Source organism: Cetorhinus maximus, chromosome 21, assembly GCF_964194155.1.
Source record: "Cetorhinus maximus chromosome 21, sCetMax3.hap1.1, whole genome shotgun sequence".
NCBI lineage: Eukaryota > Metazoa > Chordata > Chondrichthyes > Lamniformes > Cetorhinidae > Cetorhinus > Cetorhinus maximus.
Genome location: NC_135899.1, coordinates 71,282,468 through 71,303,983, shown reverse-complemented (window position 1 = coordinate 71,303,983; position 21,516 = coordinate 71,282,468). Strand labels below are relative to the sequence as shown.

At 41.8% G+C, this 21,516-nt stretch overlaps 1 protein-coding gene across 1 annotated transcript in view; it reads right to left on the bottom strand.

The window, feature by feature from the left end:
* Window positions 1-1,013: 1,013 nt before the first annotated feature.
* Window positions 1,014-21,516, bottom strand: part of ldlrap1b (low density lipoprotein receptor adaptor protein 1b) — a 43,354-nt gene continuing 22,851 nt past the window's right edge. Inside the window, exons 4-9 of the mRNA XM_078567122.1 lie at window positions 19,059-19,173; window positions 17,109-17,181; window positions 10,399-10,491; window positions 9,234-9,355; window positions 6,898-6,932; window positions 1,014-3,527 (exon numbers count right to left, since the gene is read on the bottom strand). Coding sequence (XP_078423248.1) covers window positions 3,383-3,527; window positions 6,898-6,932; window positions 9,234-9,355; window positions 10,399-10,491; window positions 17,109-17,181; window positions 19,059-19,173 — 583 coding nt within the window. The 3' untranslated portion in view covers window positions 1,014-3,382. The remainder of the gene's footprint in view (window positions 3,528-6,897; window positions 6,933-9,233; window positions 9,356-10,398; window positions 10,492-17,108; window positions 17,182-19,058; window positions 19,174-21,516) is intronic.

Below are 21,516 nucleotides of genomic sequence, written 5' to 3'. Positions count from 1 at the left end.
ATAAAAATCCTGGAACTCCCTTCCTAACAACGCTGTGGGTGTACCTACACCACATGGACTGCAGCGGTTCAAGAAGGCAGCTCACCGCCACCTTCACAAGGGAAGTTAGGGATGGGCAATAAATGCTGGCCCAGCCAGCAAAGCCCACATTCCATGAATGAATGAAAAAAAAACCTGACTTCCACTTCCCAGCATATTATGGCAGTGGAAGCAGACTGAGGTCCTTCAAAATGGCCATTAATTGGGCATTTGAGGGCCTCAACAGGACTAAGGGTAGACAGGCTAGTGAAGAACTTACCCATTATTACCTTATTAGGAGGACTGGGTCAGGGATGAGCAGGAAAGCAGCGGGCTAATCACCTGTCTTTTTTGCATGCACCCCACCGCCAAAAACATGCCCCATAGGGGTGGCCGTAAAATTCGGCTCTAGCTGTTATAGGCCCAGGAGAAGTGATGGGCCACGATGGAGACATTTCTTCACTGAGCGTTGTGAATGTCTGGAATTCTCTACTCCAGAGAGCTGTGAATGCTCAGTGAATGAGTGTATCCAAGACAGAGATTGAATAATTTTTGGGCACTAAGGGAATGGTGGGGGGGCGGTGGGGGCGGGTGGGAGGAGAAAGGTGGAGTTGATATAATAGTTTAACCATGATCTTATTTAATGGCAGAGCAAGCTTGAGGGGCTGCCTGCTCCCATTTCTCATGTACACCCCAGTGCTGGGGGAATTTTAAAATAAACCTAAAAAGTATATGACACCTTCCTATCGATGTATTTTCTCTCAGTCCTCACTTAAAGCATGTTTCTCTTCTCTCTCCGTTCCTCCTCACCGCCCCGATAAAAGTGGAAATAGCAAAGAAATACATCAGCGAAGCATCAGTAAAATCTTGTCTAGATCACTTGCCGTCAACAGGATGTGCGCACACCACTGATTTTAATCCTATCAAAGAAGTAGGAGCAAGCATTGTCTAAAATACCATTTAAAAGGCCATCAGCTGAGGCTTGTGGCAGCCTCTTGATTTTAACAGTAGTGCGTTTATTGGACATTGTTAAAAGTGCCAACAATATTGCCACCATTTAAAAACAAAGTTCTCTACCAGGTATTACAAACACTTGATTTAAAACTTCAATGTGAGCGATCAACTTCCAAACAAAAATTTCCACAGGATAACAAATACAACTCTGAACCGCTCCGTCTGATATAATCCATAAACATTCTTCCAGTAAGAAATGTACAGTTGAGAACTACATTTTACATCATTAAGTAATCCAATAGATGCCATGCATAATAAGTTAACAATAATAACAGAATACCAAATTGTTAAAAGAGGAATCATTTCTACACAAAAGACAGCTTGGATCGAGTTACCATTTTGGCCAATTCAGTTGCTTTACAATGGTCAGTTTTCCCATTGATAGAGTTGGATGAGCAGAAAGCACAAAGCAACATTAATTTTGGGCTGTCTGATCAATTGCAGGGAAAAGTGAAGAAAAGTAGAGGGAATGTAGAGCATCATTTTTTTCCTTCTGCTATTAAGTGGCTGACAGCGTTTTAAAATTATTTGGATTCTTATATACTCTATACTCGCCATTGCAAACGCGAGTTGATTACATTTGCCTACTAGCACGTAGGGAGTGTGTCACTCATCCTTAAAGCTCAACAGTACTGCAAAACTGCTTGTAAATATAAAGTGATTTTTAAAATAACTCTTTGGGCAGAATTTTGCCCTTGGCGGACAGGCTCAGTGGGGACGGAGGGGAAGCTGACCGCCGCCCGCTCTCAACGCAATTTCATACTGGCGGGTCAATTAAGGCCCGACCAGCGTGAAACACCAGCGGCAGCACTGAGCGCTGCCTGTGGCGAGAGGCGGGGGGGGGCGGGAGGGGAGAGGGAACTGCGAGCTCACAGAGCCACGAGCTTCCCGCATGCACGCGAGTGAGCGCTGCATCATCTCCTTGACCCCTCAGGGAGATGAAGAGATATAAAAAAAAATTTTAAAATAAAAATGTAATGAAACAAGTCCCCTCATGTGACTCTGCCACGTGAACAGGGACATGTTATTAATGCAAAATTAAAGTTTTTATTTTATTTTTGTTTGCTTTTTGGAAACCTCTGCCATGGATGTGGTTTCCAAAAAGATGCAAAAGCTGCTTGGCCTTTTCGCTTGCCCGCCAGCCGCTAGGTTAAGACGGGCAACGAAAAATTTAATTTAATTGATAACTTAATGGCCTTATCAGGCCTTTCAATTGTCGGCGGGCGCGCAGCCGACTCGGGTGTGTGCCCGCCGACTGAGCTACCGCGCGACTGCGCGTTGATGTCAGGATGCTCGGCAAAAACTTATGCCCTTTGTATATTATACTTTGTACTCCTTTTCAGTCAATAAAGTAGATGTGCAACAGATTTCCCACACAAATTAACAGGGGTACATCGCATCACATTTGGTGCCATCTTTGAAATTTTGCTCCTATTTTATATTAACATCTTCAGTAAATGCATCCACCGGATGTCAACTCAAGCTTTTGGATCATCACACTTAAGTTAAAAAAAAAATCAGATTCTATTTATTCCGTTAAAAAAAATGTAGAAGGAGCCCTGTTTTTATCCTCCAAGACTTTTCACCAAAATACCCAGGTGAAATTAAGGCAATCAGGGTGTTGAAATGAGATGGATTTAAAATGCATTACCATTAATTATAATAATAGATTGCTTATGGAACACAAAAGGCCAAGCTAAATATGGTTTATACATATTCCCACATTTAACATAACAAGTGTTTACATCTAATGTTTCAAATTGCAATTCTACCTGGCGACAATTGAAGGTGTTCATCTATGCACTTACACAGCAAATTAAAAGGGTCACTTGGGTTGTTAGGATGACAACAGCAGATGCTGAGGACAGAATTTAGCTGCTCATTCATTTAGGAAGGAGGATTTTTTAAAAAAAAGACATTTTATTATATTTAACACAAACTGAATTTAATATATATATATATATAGATATAAACTTGTAGCGCTTATTTATTTGGATTTATTTCCACTAACACCTTCTGTCCAAATGAACAGGCAGCTCAGTGCCTAACTGACAGCCAACTAAGGCTCGACTATGCATTGTTGGTTGGGTCTATAAGCCTGAATGAGTTTTAGGTCAAAGCTATTTATTTGCTCGCTTTGAACTGGACCTCCTAAAAGGCAACACTACAACAGCAGACATAATTAATCCTCTGTTTCAGTCACGGTACACCACAGCCACTCAAATCAAAGTTCCATTCTTGAACTAGCCTCCATGTATTGCATCCTAATACCAGACGGTGCTAGGTTTCGTCCAGTGGTCAGTTCCTCTTTTGTAGGCAAAGCTGTCTATTCTCTATGGCTCTTGAGTTATCAGAACCCAAACAAGTCATCTTTATCTGTGACTCCAGGATCGCTTTTTTCCCAGTCTGAAGGCAATAGACATTCTTCTGTCTGCATGTCCTGAGGGCTCACCCCAATGTCCAGAAGCTGAGGGTTTGTTCGAGACTGAGCCAGTCTGAAAGGGAAAGAGGAAAACGAAAAACAGTATTTGACATTGTTGCTTTGAACGGTTTCATGATCAAAATTGTGGAATGCTATTTGTTTACCAAGTGTTATCAGAGCATTCAAAAAATTCAGAATATCCAGTTCAATGGATGCTGTGGAGGCATGATTCTGAAAGCAAAAATACCAATTCTGATCTATTCTGGGATTCTTACGATGGTGCCACAGCCAAAGTGACTCAATGAATTTTATTAACTCTTTGACTCGGATGCCAAAGAAAATTAATTCGAAAACACTTTTATTGTGGTTAAAAGGTATATTTGTACAATGACTTCATTCAATAAAACGTGCCACATTAATCATGAATTACTGGCATTATGTTTCTTTCTCACAGTTCAAAATGGTGACCGCCTACACCCACGCTCACATTTTATATACTCTATGTAAAAGTCGACCCCAGTTTTTGGAAGGATTTTTGGAGGCTTCAAAGGTCCACTTTATACACTGTGATCTATGGTACTCTATCTACAAGATTAGCACCGTGTCACCATAACTACAGCTGGCTTTACACTGAAGGAGTGGACTCTACGCTGTCCCTCAATCAATTACACTAATAAAGCCATTGACAGAGGTTGAGGAGGGAAATTACACCACAATCACTGAGGATGTCATTTGGGACTGATTAGGACCATGGCACTGCAGTGGCAGGAGCAGAAATCAGAGGTTCGAATAGGGAGTTAGGGGAAAGATGGGCACAGATTTGAGAGACAAGAACATGTTCAAGGACTTTGGAAGAGGAAGAGAGATTGAAGATGGGGCAGCAATTTTCAAGAACAGATTTTTTTGAGGAACGGGTTAATAAGGGCTGTTTGAAAGGGAAGTGGGCAAAGTAGATGGAACTATTTACAATGTTAGCTAGCATGGAGAGCAAGGAAGGGATTGTGGAGGTGGTAAGAAGAGTAAAAGTTGGTCATTGACCAAGTTGCAAGGGGGAGGAATTTAGGAGAAAGCTGTTAACATAGTAGCCAGAACTGCTATATTCAAAGACGTAGCAACACCTGATGGGTCTTGTGAACTGCTGTCAAGTCTCTACTTAAAATGAACAAGCAGCATTTGAAATTCCTCACTTTCAGGAGTGGGTATCACATTTCTCTGGCCTCCTGACCAGATAAGAGGAAGAAAAATAAAAAGTTGTTTTTGTATTTGCTACTTCAGTTGCTGGTAGCGAGAATAAATTTGTGTCTTGGTTCCCTGTATTTGCATTTCTAAAAACAAAACAACTCATTCTCCCAGCTGAAACATATTGTCTGTCATTTGAACAAAGGAGTTACTTTGTGCAACATAAACACAAAGCTACTGCAGTTTCTGTAGTGTAGTGGATATCACGTTCGCCTAACACGCGAAAAGTCCCCGGCTCGGAACCGGGCAGAAACATTATAAACACAAAGCTGATGCAGAGACATTGCTCTCCCATAACCCACACAAAGAACAGCTGATGTGCTCCTTAAACCAAGCAGCACTCAGGGGCACAATTTCCACACCTCCCCCCGCCCCTCATCCCTCCAACCATGCCTTTTTCACCATAACAACCCCAATATTGGAGTGGCTTTCATCTTCTCAAAACCCTCCACCAACTAAAAGAGATTCGACTAGTTAGTACTAGGTACTAGCATGGATAGAAGATTGGCTGTCTGGCAGGAGGCAGAGAGTGGGGATAAGGGGGTGACTAGTGGAGTTCCGCAGGGGTCAGTGTTGGGACCACAACTTTTCACTTTATACATTAATGATCTAGATGAAGGAACTGAGGGCATCCTGGCTAAGTTTACAGATGATACAAAGATAGGTGGAGGGACAGGTATTATTGAGGAGGCGGGGAGGCTGCAGAAGGATTTGGACAGGTTAGGAGAATGGGCAAAAAAGTGGCAGATGGAATACAGCGTGGGCAAGTGTGAGGTCATGCACTTTGGTGGGAATAATAGAGGCATAGACTATTTTCTAAATGGGGAGAGAATTCAGAAGTCTGGAGTGCAAAGGGACTTGGCAGTCCTAGTCCAGGATTCTCTTAAGGTTAACTTGCAGATTGAGTCGGTAGTTAGGAAGGCAAATGCAATGTTGGCATTTATTTTGAGAGGACTAGAATATAAAAGCAGGGATGTGCTGCTGAGGCTTTATAAGGCTCTGGTCAGACCACATTTAGAATATTGTGAGCAATTTTGGGCCCCGTATCTCAGGAAGGATGTGCTGGCCCTGGAGAGGGTCCAGAGGAGGTTCACGAGAATGATCCCAGGAATGAAAGGCTTAACATATGAGGAACGTTTGAGGACTCTGGGTCTATACTCGATGGAGGTTAGAAGGATGAGGGGGGATCTGATTGAAACTTACAGAATACTGAAAGGCCTGGATAGAGTGGACGTGGGGAAGATGTTTCCATTAGTAGGAGAGACTAGGACCCGAGGGCACAGCCTCAGAGTAAAGGGAAGACCTTTTAGAACAGAGATGAGGAGAAACTTCTTTAGCCAGAGAGTGGTGAATCTATGGAACTCATTGCCACAGAAGGCTGTGGCGGCCAGGTCATTGAGAGTATTTAAGACCGAGATAGATAGGTTCTTGATTTGTAAGGGGATCAAAGGTTACGGGGAGAAGGCGGGAGAATGGGGTTGAGAAACTTATCAGCCATGATTGAATGGCGGAGCAGACTCGATGGTCGAATGGCCTAATTTCTGCTCCTATGTCTTATGGACTGTTGTCAAAAGTATTTATTGCAATACACTAAGACAACATTATAATAGGAGACCATTGGAAAAGAAAACCCATGTAACAGGAAGGTACATTTGAATTTTTCACATTCCGTATTCACAGCTCATGTTTCATTTGAGCTCAGAGCTACTTTGTCCAAATCACTGATCTAGAATTAAATCTCTCTCTCCAGATTAAGTTCATCTTTAATGAATTAATTCTGAATACTTCTTGTACAATAGGTTCAAATGAATAGATTTTTTTTAAAAATAAGTCAAAAAGATGCATGACACTCCTTCCGCGCAACAGGGTAACTTAGTCAGATTGGCAACAGGCAATTAAACTCCGCAGGGTGACAGCATACACAGTGAGAAGCATGAGTACAGGGAACAGGAATACTTTACAGATTTGTTATTTGCTAAACACAGTGCAGAGACGATCATCTGCAGAGGTGGTGGGCTGAAAGTTTCGAACCATGCATGCATTCACTGTAATTACCTGTCACTGGGTTAAAGCTATCCAAATTGCAGCTTGCAAAAGTCAGAACGAAAGAAAGGTGACAAGAATGAAATTGATCACTAGGAAAAGGTGCTCAAAGTAGATTATTTTACACATAAGTTATAAGTTTGGAAAATAAGCAATATTACCTTGCAAAAGCTTCATCCAGGTCATCATTTATTTCCTGAAAATAAATTAAAGTAGCACTTTTACACCAATACATTCCTGTATTTAGTGAATACACCCAAACAAGGGAGGTTTTAACACAGCACAATCCAAACAACAAAAATCCGCAACTATTGGATTTGGTTCACCACACTTTAAAAATATCCATCTGCCTGATCCAGCCAAGTGTTTGGCAGGTCAACAGTAAAGCTTTGCAAAAGTCCAGCTTACAGAGAGACCACCTGGGATAAAAATTCCCAACAGCAAACAGGGGTTGTTGCAAATTATCATCCACCTTTCTAAATTTCAATCGCTCTTCAGAAATTTTTCTTAGATGTCAGCTTTGGTGCCCGAGTCAGAAGGATCCCTCAAGTTCTACTTCAAAGGCTGAAGTAGATCACCTGTGTTGGCATCTCAGTGCAATACTGAAGGAGTGCTGTATTGCCAATGGCGCCATCTTTTTGATAGAACGTCCTGTCCCTCGGACGAATGGGAAAAAATCCCATTGTGCTATTCAAAAGAAAAGCAGAGTACTTCTAATTCTCTGTCCAACAACTTGCCCTCCATACCACCAACCAACACCACTAAAGAAAAGGAGGCAAAAGGTGTTTGGAAGGATTATTCATTTGGCTTCAGTCATCATGATAAGAATCTTTTTGCTACAGAATAGGTAGGATGACATTTTAATGGTGGGAGGTAGTGGAGGGGGGGGGCGGGCGGTGAAAGAGGTGGGTAAGGAGGGGATAAACAAAAATTAAAACAAACCCCTTTGCGTTCAACACAATCTGGAGAAGTTACTGGCAGCAGTAACAGTATTTAAACTTAACTCAAAATCAGGAAATGAAGCCATCCTTGAGGCAGGATTTTCCGTACCCACCCGCTGCCACCATGGACTTCACAAAGGGGCCGGAAAATCCCGGCCTTGGTTACTGGATAAATGGGGGGAATTTTATGGAGGCGATGGGGATCTTGACTATTGGCTTGAGAACCCGTGGTAGCCCCCCCAACGTCACCTCCTCCGGGAAGGCCTGTCAGTTTTACAAGGCAATCAGACAGTTGAGAAGTCACCGGTGGGGGCTTCCACCGGATCAGGACGCTTGGGGCAGGAAAACCTGCCCACTGACAGCTGCCGGCAAATCATGGAGTGACCCAGGTCAGCGGTAAGTGATGGTGGGAGGAGTTTCACAAGGGAAGGTGGTCAGCAGCAAAGGCAGGCTCTCAGCATCCCCCACCCCCACCTTTCCCAATGCCAGGGCCTTCACTCAGGCACTTTTGAGAGAGGTCTTTGAGTGAGACCCCACCCAAGGAGGCCACAGCAACCCATACAGGTTGGCATGTTGTTCTCCCCAACAGGCCTGCCTCCTGAAGGGTTAATACCCACACTATTTTCCCCTCAAGGGCCTCATTGGCAGCGGGCAGGAAGGCCATCCACAGGTATTCCCACCCTAGGCTTCAATCAGGGTGGACACGGGAAGATGCCTCCCCCACCTCCAAACCTGCCATGGGTGGGGGGGAAAGAGCATAAAATACTGTGTTTCTGATCCAGCCTCACGCTTGAGGGTATATGCGCCTCAAGAAGTAATTTTATTTATATAACATCATAGTGTACCATAAGGATCATTAGAAAGAGGTGTTCAGGATCGATAGATGTTGGCACAGGTATGATGGGTCAAATGGCGTCTTTTAGTTATGTCTGATTCTATTCTAAGGTTATCCGTAATTGAATTTGGGCTGCAGCTAGTGACACTACAACACTAGGGGGAGCACTTCCCACACAAGCATTGCATACGCCACTTAGATAAGTGAATTATTTGCCATTTAGATATCTTTGTGTATCAATTCGGTGCTCGGGAGGTGGTGAAAGCAATTGATGTTCTTTCGCTCTCATTATCAGATCCAGAACTCAGCACCAAAACAGCAAGCTTTTAACTGCTGAGCAAATTTCAGAGATAATGCGGTCATGTGGTTGTGCTGTTTAATGTGGAGAAAACAGAATTTCAAGGTGAACACCCAATAAATAAGAAGGGGGAAAAAAAAATGTTTGAAACCTGGCAGTTGACATTCCATTTACATGGTTAAAGTTGCAGTGTTAAACTGACCAAAAGAGTTTGCACCCACCATCTTAGTGGGAGAATCCACACATGTGCCAGCAGCTGCAGTGCATGTGCAACTGTTCCTGGTGCCTGGCTAATTGGCAGCAGGAGTTAATGTTGAATTAATGTAATTATGTGTATTTTTTTTAAAAAAAACCTCATCAGCCCATTCCTAAAACAATAGGCTCATTAATATTAACACACATTTCCTCACAGGTTACACTTACCATTACAACATTGTTGTTTACTAAACAGTTTGTATCTGCAATAGAGAGGTCATGTCTATGGTTTGTCGATAATGAAGATATTGCTCCTTCAGTTAAATCCAACAAATTTGCTGTAGCTACTTCTGCAAGGAATTGAAAAAAATACATTTTATTTAACACTGCATAATTTAACTTTGGCGAAAATAAAAATGAGTGTGCAGACAGAGGTTCGATTCACTCCTCAAAGGCAAAATACACGACGACCTGCATATGGCCAGATAGTCGACAAGAGAGAATCGACAACCTTACTACACACACTGCCACTCAGAGATTTGGTTTAATTTAGTCCATATTATGTGTAAAGGATTCTTGTCTCCTTCAGGTAGCCCAGGCCACAAAACTTGTTGCTACAGCTTTCTGTGCTTTAACAGGATTAGTAATGCTTTGCATTATGGTCTAAGAGGCAATATCCTCAGCAACCTGTACCTGAAATTGTTACCCATATTTTGTTCAATTCAGTGGCAACTATCGAAAAACACAGGCCCACCAAGTCAATTACACAAATAGATCCTGTTCAGCAAAGGTCTCCATTAAAATTCAGTTTTTACAATAAAGAAAGAACATTTTCAAAGACAAAATTTTCAAGTACTTTTTTTTTAAAGTCTTTTACTAGAGGGGCAGGAAATTTAGCAGACTTCCCCTAGCACAAAGGTTCCCTTCATTGTGTTGTAGAGTGTGGATGAGCATAACAGTCTGCTACCGAAAATACAGAAGCTTTAGATTTTACTTAAGAAGTTAACTTTAAAAAATTATAAGCTGCACATCAACACCACCCACCCCGCTACCCCCCACCACCCCATGGTGTCTTTTAAGTATTAAAGCAAGGCCATGAGATGGCAAAGCAAGCATATGAATTGTTTCCAAGCTGGAGGGAGTGAAGAGGACATAACGCGGATATGCAAAAGCAAAAACTGCAAGGCTTCAGGATGCAGTTTTGTTAAATGAGCGTGTGGAATGTAGAATACAGAATTGCGGCTACAATGGTTAAGCCCCATTTCCAAGACCCACTTGCAGCCAACTAGATAGAAGCTAGCAGTGAGGAGTCATAACATTGGCCCTGTACTCTTCATGGATAGGACCACCAATCCTTTCCCAATCCAACTAAAAGGGCAGAAGCTGGTCTCACCTGTTTTGAGGCGGCTATTGGTAGGGACTTCCGATATGGATTTACCAGTAGCTCCATTGTTGGATGGCCCGACTGTTGCCCTTTTCCCTCTCTCTGTAAAGGATAATAGAAGTGTTAAACAATGGGTGATTTCCTCATTGATGAAATGTACTGATTCAAAGGAACCACTGAATATTTAATTTAGAGGCACCACTAAATATTTCACTCTAAGCAGACTGGTAACATTACTAAGAACGGCCAGTTTAGAAAAAAGTAAATTTTCCTGAGGCACACAAAACATAAACTGTGAGGTTATAATATAGGGAGAGAGAGAGAGAAAGAAAGAAAAGAGAGAAAAAAGAGAAGAGAGAAAAAAGAGGGAGACAGAAAGAGGAGAGAGAGAAAAAAGAGAAAGAGGAGAGAGAGAAAGAGGAGAGAGAGAAAAAAGAGAGACCGAGAAAGAAACAGGAGAGAGAAAAAGAGAGAAAGAGACAGAGAAAGGGAGACAGACAGAAAGAGGAGAAAAAGAGAGAGAAAGAAAGAGGAGAGAGATAGAGAAGAGAAGAGAGAGAGAGAGAGAGAGGGGAAGATAGAGGAGAAAGAGAGAAAGGAGAGAAAGAGAGAGAAATAGAATTCAGCTCACACAGACCATCACTCAAATGGAGGATGTGGCTAACTATCCAGTCTACTGAGGAGAAAAAAACCTCAATCTTGCTCATTGACTCCACCAAAAACACAGGTTAAATCTATTGCTGATAAATTGACAGTAATTAAGCTGGATTTTATTATCTCTGATAAAAGCGCACCATTCTTCTTTTGAAGCTGTATTAAATTAAAAAGCAAGGCAAATATTTTGATCTGTTTAAGGGCACAACTTGTTTCAAAACGTTTACAATGATCATACCACCATAGTAGTTTCCTCTCAGCGAGGAATGCTACAAAAAGGCAAACTCAAATATTCACCCCTTACCACAGGAACAGAGGTAAAATGAAGGTATCCAAGTCAAAAAGTCAGATGGAGCCAAGGACTCAGTTTAAGCCATTTATATGTTTTTGTTTTAGATAAAAAAAGGAATTTTCTGAATCATAAATGTATTTTACAGTCATTGTCACCCATGTTAGCTTGTCTCTAAGTTAGCACTATGCATTCTCGAAGGCCAGCATAGATCCTGAATGCCAATCAGCTGTTCTGGCAAATCCCAACCGATCAGGGTTCATGCCCAAGCCTCTCTTTTTCCGTTCTGAGCTGCAGACCTGATCCCAATAATCTATTATCCTCCCAGTTCCCACAATTATTGAGCATGCACCAGGTAATGTTCCACTGGCAGTATGCATGCACAACCTTATCCTGTCTTCCCAATCAGAGAACTGATTGGCTATAGGCCTCGACTGGAAACCAATACCAAAAGGTAAAATATAACAAAAAAGCTGGAGGAAAGCAACTTACTGAAAAACACCCTTGGAGAGGACTTCAAGACCAAAGGGAATTGAAAGGAAAACAATGAGGGAGTTTTAAAATTTAAATTCTAATGCTAGTTGAACAGATTCTCTCATCTGGTCGCATTGTAAATTGAATCAAAACCTAGGAACTACAGTGAAGGAGTGTTGCATGGTTGGAGTTACAGTCTTTTAGCTAAAATGTTAAAACACAATCCCATCTGCCTGTTCAGATGGATGGAGCTACTTGAAAGGCAGGGAATTCTCCCTCAACCACAATAACAAAAGGATTAACTGGCCATACTTTCTCACTTAGCATTTGTTGAATCTTAATGTGGCTAAGTGACTGTCATGTCTGTCTCCACAAAAGCAGTTACGGATGAATTACTTCTGCAGTTATGCAGGGCTTTGAGGAAGTCATGAGGGGAGTCATTTCCTTTTTATTCTTCCCGAGCATTTAGTTTTTGTGAAGATTAATCCAGGTCTCAGAATGGAGCATGTTACCATTAATCCTAAAAATAGAACAAAGCTCTATACCTGCATACTGAAATCGGTTGGTTTCAGAATGAAATGTAGAAATAATCTTCTACATTGAGTATTAATGATAAGCCATTGTGTGCAATGGGAATGTCTGAAGGGTGCAGGTCAAATGGAGTTTGTGATATTAAAAATGTTACTATCGAAGGGAGAAAACTACAAGAGCAAATTGCAAGCACAACGTAGTCAAGGCTTTGTTCTTCAGCTTGCATGGCAGCAAGGGTACAACTGATAACAAGTAGTTTCCTTATCCTGCCCCACCCTCCCTCTTGTGGTCTCTCAATACCATCTTCCTTGCATGTGCCTAAATGGATGGGCTGAAGATCGTAAGCATTACCAGTGTTGCTAGCAAGCTGACTGAAGCAATGGCTGGATTTGCTTCTCTCTCTCTGGTGAAATAACTCACCTCTACATGGCAAGTAATAATGTGTGAGGAATAGGGAGACCAGCCCGCTCTCCACCAAACCGTGTCCACACCTGCACTGGCAAAATGCACAGCTTTCAGATTAAAATGACCATCAAAGAAATCCTATTTAAATCCGATTTATTGTTCGAGCTGAAGCACGAGGTTGCTTTGCCCATTCCTAACAAAGTGACATAAACCAAAACAGACTTCACTGCCATTCAAAATGGACCAATTACGTGCTGGCCACGATGAAACAAAAAAAAGTGTGCACACTCTGAATATTTTTTTTAAAAAGAAGAAAAAATAAATCTCTCTGGTTCCTAGAGTGCATTAGCTAAAAATGTAATAGACTGGAGCAAAGGAATCAGCCTTAACCATTGCATTTATTTCAAACTCTCCACAAAATGAATTGTAATAAAATTAAACCGATTTCACCCCAAGATGACACACCCACTGGAAACATCAGAAGAGTCAATGTGTGAAAAACATACATTGCCTGGTGCATGAAGAAGCAGGATATCTTGTGTTTCTAGAGGATGCTACCACAAGGCTCTCTTCAGAATTTAAATTGTAAAAACAAACCCTTCCTGCTGATTCTGTATTTTTTGTTTTTAAAAAAAATGAGTACAAATAAAAGTTGCGCAGCAGATGGTAATTTTTGCTGCAAAGAAATTGGATGATTCATTGCCCTAGAGGCCAAAGGATATACAGGACCAGCTGTGGTAGATCAGCAAAGTACATAAGAAATCATGCATTAGAAACAGGAGTAAGGAATTGTGTGTTGTGAATATTTTTGTGGCCCAAATGGTTTTTCCTACATGATGGGTCAATGAACTAAAACATCCAAGGTTACAAGATCATGGAGGCACATAGGCTTTATTGACCTTTACTCCATCATGTCTCCAACTGCATTAGGTCAGTAAATGTGGCTGTACTGAGAGCAATAGGAATTATTTCTGGTTTGCCTTCAACTCTTCCTATCCTCTTCTAAAGAATGAGCAGGTGCAGAGTTCCGAAAATGGTCATTATGCACGTGTGTGATCCCAGACAGCACTCACCACTAAGTTATTTGACCATAGAGTATTGATCAGAATAGTGGGAGCTCCCATCTCTTGCAGAATTCACTCTATGAGAGTGGCTCTGCAATTATTTTGCTTGTTTTCAAATCCCTCCATAGACTTGCTCCTCCATATCCCTTTCATCTCCTCCAACCCCACAACCCTCTGAGATATCTAGATTCCTCTAATTCTAGCCTCCTGTATTTTCCCCAGTCATAATTGTTCCACCATCGGTGGTTGTAATGAGCTGCCTAGGCCCCAGACTCAGGAATTCATCTCCCTCCACCTCTTTGTTTCTCTACCTCACTTTCCTCTTTGAAGACACTCCTTAAAACCTGCTTTTTTGACCAAGCATTTGGTCATTTGACCTAACATCTCCTTATGTGACTCAGTGTCATACTCTGTTTTTAATTTATTTTTATTCATTCATTGGATTTGAGCATCACTGGCAGGGCCAGCATTTATTGTCCATCCCTATTTGCCCTTGAGAATGCTCCTGTAAATTGGTTTGGGACATTTCATTATGTTAAATGACGCTACATAAATATAAATTGCTGTTATTAAAAAAAGGAATGCACAGAAGACTAACCTTGTGTCAACTGCATGTTTATTTACAGTGAGCTTGCAACACCCATCACAGATGCTGCATAAATGTATTGCATATGTGGTGCTCGGAACATGGGACTTAGAAGGAGTAGGCCATTTGGCCCTTCAAGCCTGCTCCACCATTCAATAAGATCGTGGCTGATCCAGTTGTGGTCTCAACTCCACTTTCCTGTTTGCCCTCCATAACTTGACTCCCTTGTCTATCAAAAATCTGTCTAATTCAGCCTTGAATAAATTGAATGACCCAGCCTCCACTGCTCTCTGGGGAAGAAAATTCCACATACTAACAACCCTGAGAGAGAAAAAATTTCCCCTCATCTCCATCTTTAAAAGGAAGACCTCTTATTTTTAAATTGTTTCAATACGATCATCTCTCACCCTTCTAAACTCCAAAGGGTATAGGCCCAACCTATGCATGCTTTCTTCATAAGATAAGCCCTTCATCCAAGGAACAAGTAGAGTGAATCTTTTCTGAACTGCTTCTAATGTAATTATATCCTTCTTCAAATAAGAGACCAAAACTGTACACAGTACTCCAGGTGTGGTCTCACTAAGGCCCTGTAGAGTTGCAGTAAAATTTCTCTACTTATATATTCCAGCCCCCTTGCAATAAAAGCCAACATGTCATTTGCCTTCCTCATCATTTGCTGTACCTGTATACCAACTTTGTGATTCATGTACCAGGACACCCAGATCCCTCCATACCACAATCTGCAATCTTTTGCCATTTAAATGCTATACTGCTTTTCTATTCTTCCTTCCAAAGTGGCATGTTGACATTTCCCACATTACACTCCATCTGCCAAATTTTTGGCCACTCACTTAAGGGGCTGAATAATAAGGAAGGGCGGACTCTACGCCCCTCACCTCACACCAGAAACCATGTCAGCGTGAAGCCAACTGACAACAAGCCAAGCAGCCCCGCTGCAATAAAGCGCTGCAGGGATCATTACCAAGGGCCCAATGGGACTTCCGCCCCAATCCTGCCCTCTGGAACTGCCAGCCAATCGGATTTGTTGGTAGCACCAAGAGGGCATCTGTGGCAGCTGCCAGGACTAGAGCTGAAGAGAGGAGCCCAAGGCCTAGGATCCCTGAAGCAGGTAAGTCCAGGGTCTTGAGCCGAGAGGGTTTGGGAGCGTTAGAGAAAGTGGCAATGATGGGGGGGGCGATGAGGATGGGTTTAAGAGAGGGAGCAGGTAGGAAGGGGGTGGGGGGACTCAGTCTAAGAGGGGCCACGCTGCAACCAGCAAAGGTCAGCCCCAAAAGAGTGACCCCCTCCCTTCCTTTCTGCCCTTTAATCATTTGAGGTTAAAAATCGGGCTTCCCATTCCCACCCTACTGCCCACACCAAACCTATTATGGCATGGGCAGTGTATTATTAGGCTCAATAGGCTTGATAACAAGTCTATTTGACCCTTAAATGGTCATTTTAATACGGCAGGCGGGCTGCCGATTTTGGCACTCGCCCATGTCCCATATTACAGGGGGGGCGAGGGAGCTCAGGGGTGGGTAGGAAGATGGTGGACACCATTTTACGTGCCCCCCTGAGGGAAACACACCCATCAGGGGCATGTAAAATTCAGCCCAAAGAGTCTACAAAGGGATAGAGCTAGGTTATGTCCTCTTGACAACTTACTTCCCTACTTATCTTTGTGCCATTGGCAAATTTAGCTATCATACAATCTACAGCAATGACTTAGATGAAGGGACTAAATGTAAGAAGTTGAAGACTGGTCCCTGTGGCACTCCACTAGTTACAGCTTGCCGATCTGAAAAAGATCTACTTTATCTCTACTCCATTCACTGCTTTCTGTTAGCTAACCAATCCTTTATACATGCTAATATGTTACCCCCCTAAACCATGTGCTCTTATCTTGTGTAGTAACCTCTGATATGGCACCTTTTCAAATGCCTTTTGGAAATCCAAGCACACCACATCTACAGGTTCCCCCTTATCCACCTTGCTTGTACTTCCTCAAAGACCTCTAATAAATTAAACACAATTTCCCTTTCTTCAAACATGTTGACTTTATCCTGCCTTGACCTCTTTAATAATAGATTCCAGCAATTTCCCTATCACAGGTGTTAAGCTAACTAGTCTATCGTTTCCTGCTTTCTGTCTCCCTCCTTTCTTGAATAAAGGAGTTACATTTGCTATTTTCCAATCTGCTGGGACGCTTCCAGAGTTTAAGGAATTTTGGAAGATTGTAACCAATGCCTTTACTATCTCTGCAGTCACTTCTTTTAAGACCCAAGGTTGCAGGTCATCTGCTCCTGGAGCCGTCTCAGCCCTTAGGTCTAATAGTTTTTATTTTTCCTGCCTTCCAAGACAGAAGGGAGGCATAATGCAGGAAACTATAGGCCAGTTAGTCTAACATCTGAAATAGAGGAAATTGCTAGAATCCGTTATACATAGGAACAGCAATTCCACTGAATTTAACATACAGTATTAGATTTCTAAACTTTATCTAAGTTTCGAATTGAGTTCATCTAGACTGCTCAGCATAATTAAGATATGACCTTAAAGCAAACCTAGAGGTCAAAAGTTCAGTTTGGGCAGATGTCTTTTTTTTTAGAAAACAAACAATTTTGCGGCAAATCTGAAGCAGTTTATTGCAAAACCAAAAATAGTCAGTTTAACAGCAATGACCCAGCCACAGTGATTAATTGGCAATACAAAAACCCACCTTCTTTGGCAGCTTGCCAGAACTCAAAAGCTATTTTGAAAGCCTGAGCCACTGTTAACGTCACTGCTTGAGCCTAGGAAGAGGGCACAGAAGTTAAGACATGTTATCTTTCATTTGGGGCAAATAGCATTTCTAACCAAGACAGATGTCAATATATGGAGAAATCAGCTCCATATTTTCAGGCTTTTGAATTAGAGTGCAGCTTTTCTGCAGGTTTAAAATAATGGATTTAGCCAAGTTACAAAAGACAAATTTATTATTTAAATTTACCACTGCTACTTTCTGACATGCCCAATCCAAACAAGAGTTGGGATCATAGTTCAAGTTCCTTAATATCCTTCTTGCTAATGGGAAAATCCATTAAACATTTAATTAAAGACTGCCATAATGAGACACCAAAAACAGAAAAAAAGTCTCTACTTGTGAAATTATGCCAGATTTACATTTTAAGAAACTACAGACTAGAGAATAAAAAGTGAAAATACTCTGCAAGCTTGTTAGCATCAAAAGAGCTAAATAAAAAAGAGAGACTAATGTTTCAGGTGTATGCCTTGAAAGAAAGGCTTGCATTTCTGGCGCGCTTTTCATGACCACCGGACATCTCAAAACACTTTACAGTCAAAGAAGTGCTTTTGAAAGGCACAGTCACTATTGTGTGGAGGTCTTGTGGTGCAGTGGGTGGCGTCTCGGACTCAGAGCCAGAAGCTCCGGGTTTGAGTTCCACCCCAGGGCTGGATGGCCACGGAAGATGCGTTCATAATGTGGCCAAACAGATTAACAACCTGTAAATCCTTCTAATATGCCTTATGGCAGGCAGCCAGAGCAGGGGGCGTCTCCTGGTCAGCCACACTGCAGAAAGCAAAAGCAAACCACTGCAGTTCCTCGTCAAGCACAATCATGGATCAACATAAATTAAATTAGAAAGTCCGCATCGATTTTACCATTAGGCGAGGGTACCTGAAGAGAGAAAGTCATTTTTGTAATGTAGGAAACCCGACAGCCAATATGAACACAGCATATGTTATAATGACCCAATATCTGTTTTTGTGATGTTGTTTGAGGGATAAATATTGGCCAGGGCACCTGGAATAACTCCTTTGCTCTTCTTCAAAATAAAGCCACGGAATCATTTACATCCATCCAAGCAGACAGACAGGCCTCCATTTAATGTCTTATCCGAAAGACGGCACCTCCGCCAGGGCAGCACTCCCTTGGTACCGCACTGAGAGTCAGCCTTGATTTTTGTGCTTGAGCCCTGGAGGGACACTTGAACCTGATACCTTTGACTCAAGAGGTGGGACTGCAACCAACTCAGCTATGACCTTGAGTGCAGATACATCCTCAGCTGCATTTCCAGAACTTTCCATTCACAATTCCAGCATTTGCAATTCTCCTTATTTTTACATTTTGAGATCTGAACTCAGCCCATTAAAAAAAAAGGTTACCCAATCCAAAGCACATAAATGAACCACATGTCCATTAGCATAAACTGCACAGTCATACTCCATCAATGGAACTGCAAGTGAACTGCTTCCAAACTTCCTTAGCGTTTGGTGGCGCCATTCGCATATCCAAAACCTAATCTAATCCCTTTCATGATAATATTGTGATTTTGCAACACATGCCACGCTATTCAGGTAACTTTTTTTTTCAAAAAAGCTTTTCCAGGAGGAACGGCCTACTAGGGAAAGTATTTTTTAAGATGTCAAGCATTTTTCTCATCACCATTAATCTTAGCTCTTTGGAACCTGAGCTTCAGGCATTCGTGTTTACATTGCTGTTGGTGATCTCTGAAGGCAACAGGGGGTAGGGTAAAATCAGGTAGGAAAAAAAATCAGGTCTGGAGATTGTTTCGATTGGCTTACGCATGAATACTAAAGATGGGGTGCGAATGATGCAAATACTGAGAAACAGGAGTGCTACAGTGTGAATGAATAAGCATGAACTTACCTGTTTTCTCTTTGTACACAGGAAAGCATGGCATTCCAATGTCTCAGTTAACTGGCTCTGGGCAATATAGGCAAAAACTTTATCGTGCACTTTGTCTGCTGTGCAATAGGATATCCTGTTAAAGGAAAAAAGGGCATTGTTTAAAAAAAAAGACAAATTTAATACAAAAGAAAACATCTGAAATCTCACCAGTGGCAAAAGCCTGCCTTCAATCCCAATTTCTTTGGATTAGATTTAGTCTAGTAATTAAAAGTTTAAAAATAAATGGCCTTCAGTTGTGTAGTAATTGGGCAACTAAGCCATCAAATCAGAATGAATGGAGTCTCAGTCTCATGTGGACTCATCCAGTCAATTCCACAACCGAAAATTACTTTACTAGCGCAAGCTATAGCAACATCTTTAACTGATGCGGTGCATGCCGGATAATAATCAAAAATGCCAATCAATGGGGAGTTCCATTTACTAATGGAATACAGCACAATACTTGTGACATAAGCTGACATGCAAGTACTCAGGAAGTAACAAGCAGTATTCTTTTTACTTCTAATCTTCAACAGCACATTGAAACATAAAGCATAAAATCATACAGTATACAGGCACAGGCTCTGGGTAACTTCGTAATTGCTTCCAGTGGGTAAAGTGATGAATTCTACTAAGGGAGCATCAGAAATTCCTGTTAGTAGAGAATTCCGGTTGGTAGAGTGCCGTATAGCACAGAGTTTACTGTAGTTTCTGGTGACTTGAAAAAACAGCCTCTTTGAAATGGATAAGGTAGATTTAGCTGGTGAACAGATAGGGAAGACACCTATGGGATGGCTCCCCAGGGCTTTGTTGCTAAAGTTGGCTCACCTGCATTGAGGTACCAGTTGCAGACCCACATTTTTGTGGCATATAATTCTACCAATGGGATTAACAAAGTAATGTACAGATAATGCTTTTTTGTAATCTGTAAAGAAACTAAATCTATACAGTACCTTTCACAACCGCAGGGCACCTCAAAGTGTTTTACAGTTCATGAAGTACTTTTAAAGTGTAATTATTGCTGTAGAGTAGAAAATGTAGCAGCTCATTTTTGTACACAGCAAGCCCCCATAAACAGCAATGTTATAATGGCCAAATAATTTTTTTTAGCGATGTCAGTTGAGGGATAGATATTGGCCAGGGCACCGGGGAGAACTCGCCTGCTCCGCTTTGAAGTAGTGTCATGGGATCTCTTGCATCCCAAGAGGACAGACAGATCCTCGGTTTAACATCCCATCTGAAATATGGCACCTCTGACAATGCAGCATACCCCCATTACTGACTGTTATCACAGATTCTGTGCTGAAGTTTTCGGAGTGGGACTTAAACCCACAGTCTCTGACTCAGAGTTGAGAGCACCATCAACTGGGCCACAGCCAGCACAGAACACTTGCAACCTGAATTTTAAAAAAGCGCTAATGGAGAACACCTGATGTGTGTCAAAGTGAGAAAATCCTTCTGAAAAGATCACTTGTCTAATAAAACTTCAAGCCTCTTCCCCATGGAAGGAAAAGAGTGTAAACATGAAAGTGCAGAAACTGGATAAGGAAAAATAAAACAAAAAAAAGTGTTCTGTGACAGCCTGCACTTTTCCATTTCCCTTCATACAAGTAAAGCTGATCCATGAACAAAGATTATGGATGTACAGGTGGGAAGGCTCCAGTGGAGGCAGTGTAGAGTACAGCCCCGAGCACAAGAGACCGGAGTTATGAGGAAAGATGGAATAAACTTGGGCTTCTCAGCTTTACGAGATGATCTTTAAGAACTCATCTCGTAGAATTAAAATAGTTAACAATATGAAAAAAAGGAAATGTGCAGATATATTTCAAAGTAAAATACTTGTACAGAATCAGGGGATATGAATTCAGGCCTGTAAAGAATCAGGGCTAGCATCAGGAAGTCCTTCTTCATGCAAAAATGATTATTCGTGTTCATTCTGTATATTAGAGTGGCGGAGGCAAAAACCTAAGTCGTTTAAGAGCCAACGGGATGGGTAAAGGAGGTCTTGTGGCAGAATAGTAGCATCCCTACCTTTTAAGGCACGGTACCTGAAGCAGGAAGATGAGGATGTTTCAACTGGGGGTGGGGTGGGGTGAAGAGAGAAGAAAAGGGTAGATTGTTGGGTATCTCTGAATGGATGAATTAAGACATTTAAGTGGTCTGCCCCATTTGTAAATATCTTGGGATTTAAAAAGCATAAAGTCAGTGGGACAACTCACTGACACCAGTCTCCCAGAATCCAAATCAAAATACCATTAGTGTAAAAATGTGGCCTACAAAAGCGGACCTAAGATTTTGAAATAAATATGTGGTTTGGGGAGAGGATTGCAAATACAAACCCACATCCTGTCACTCTTTGGTACAGCAGGTTGCAGTTCAAAGATGTGTGAGGCACCTTGATTTTATTCAAAATTTTAACTTGAGAACTGCAGCTTGG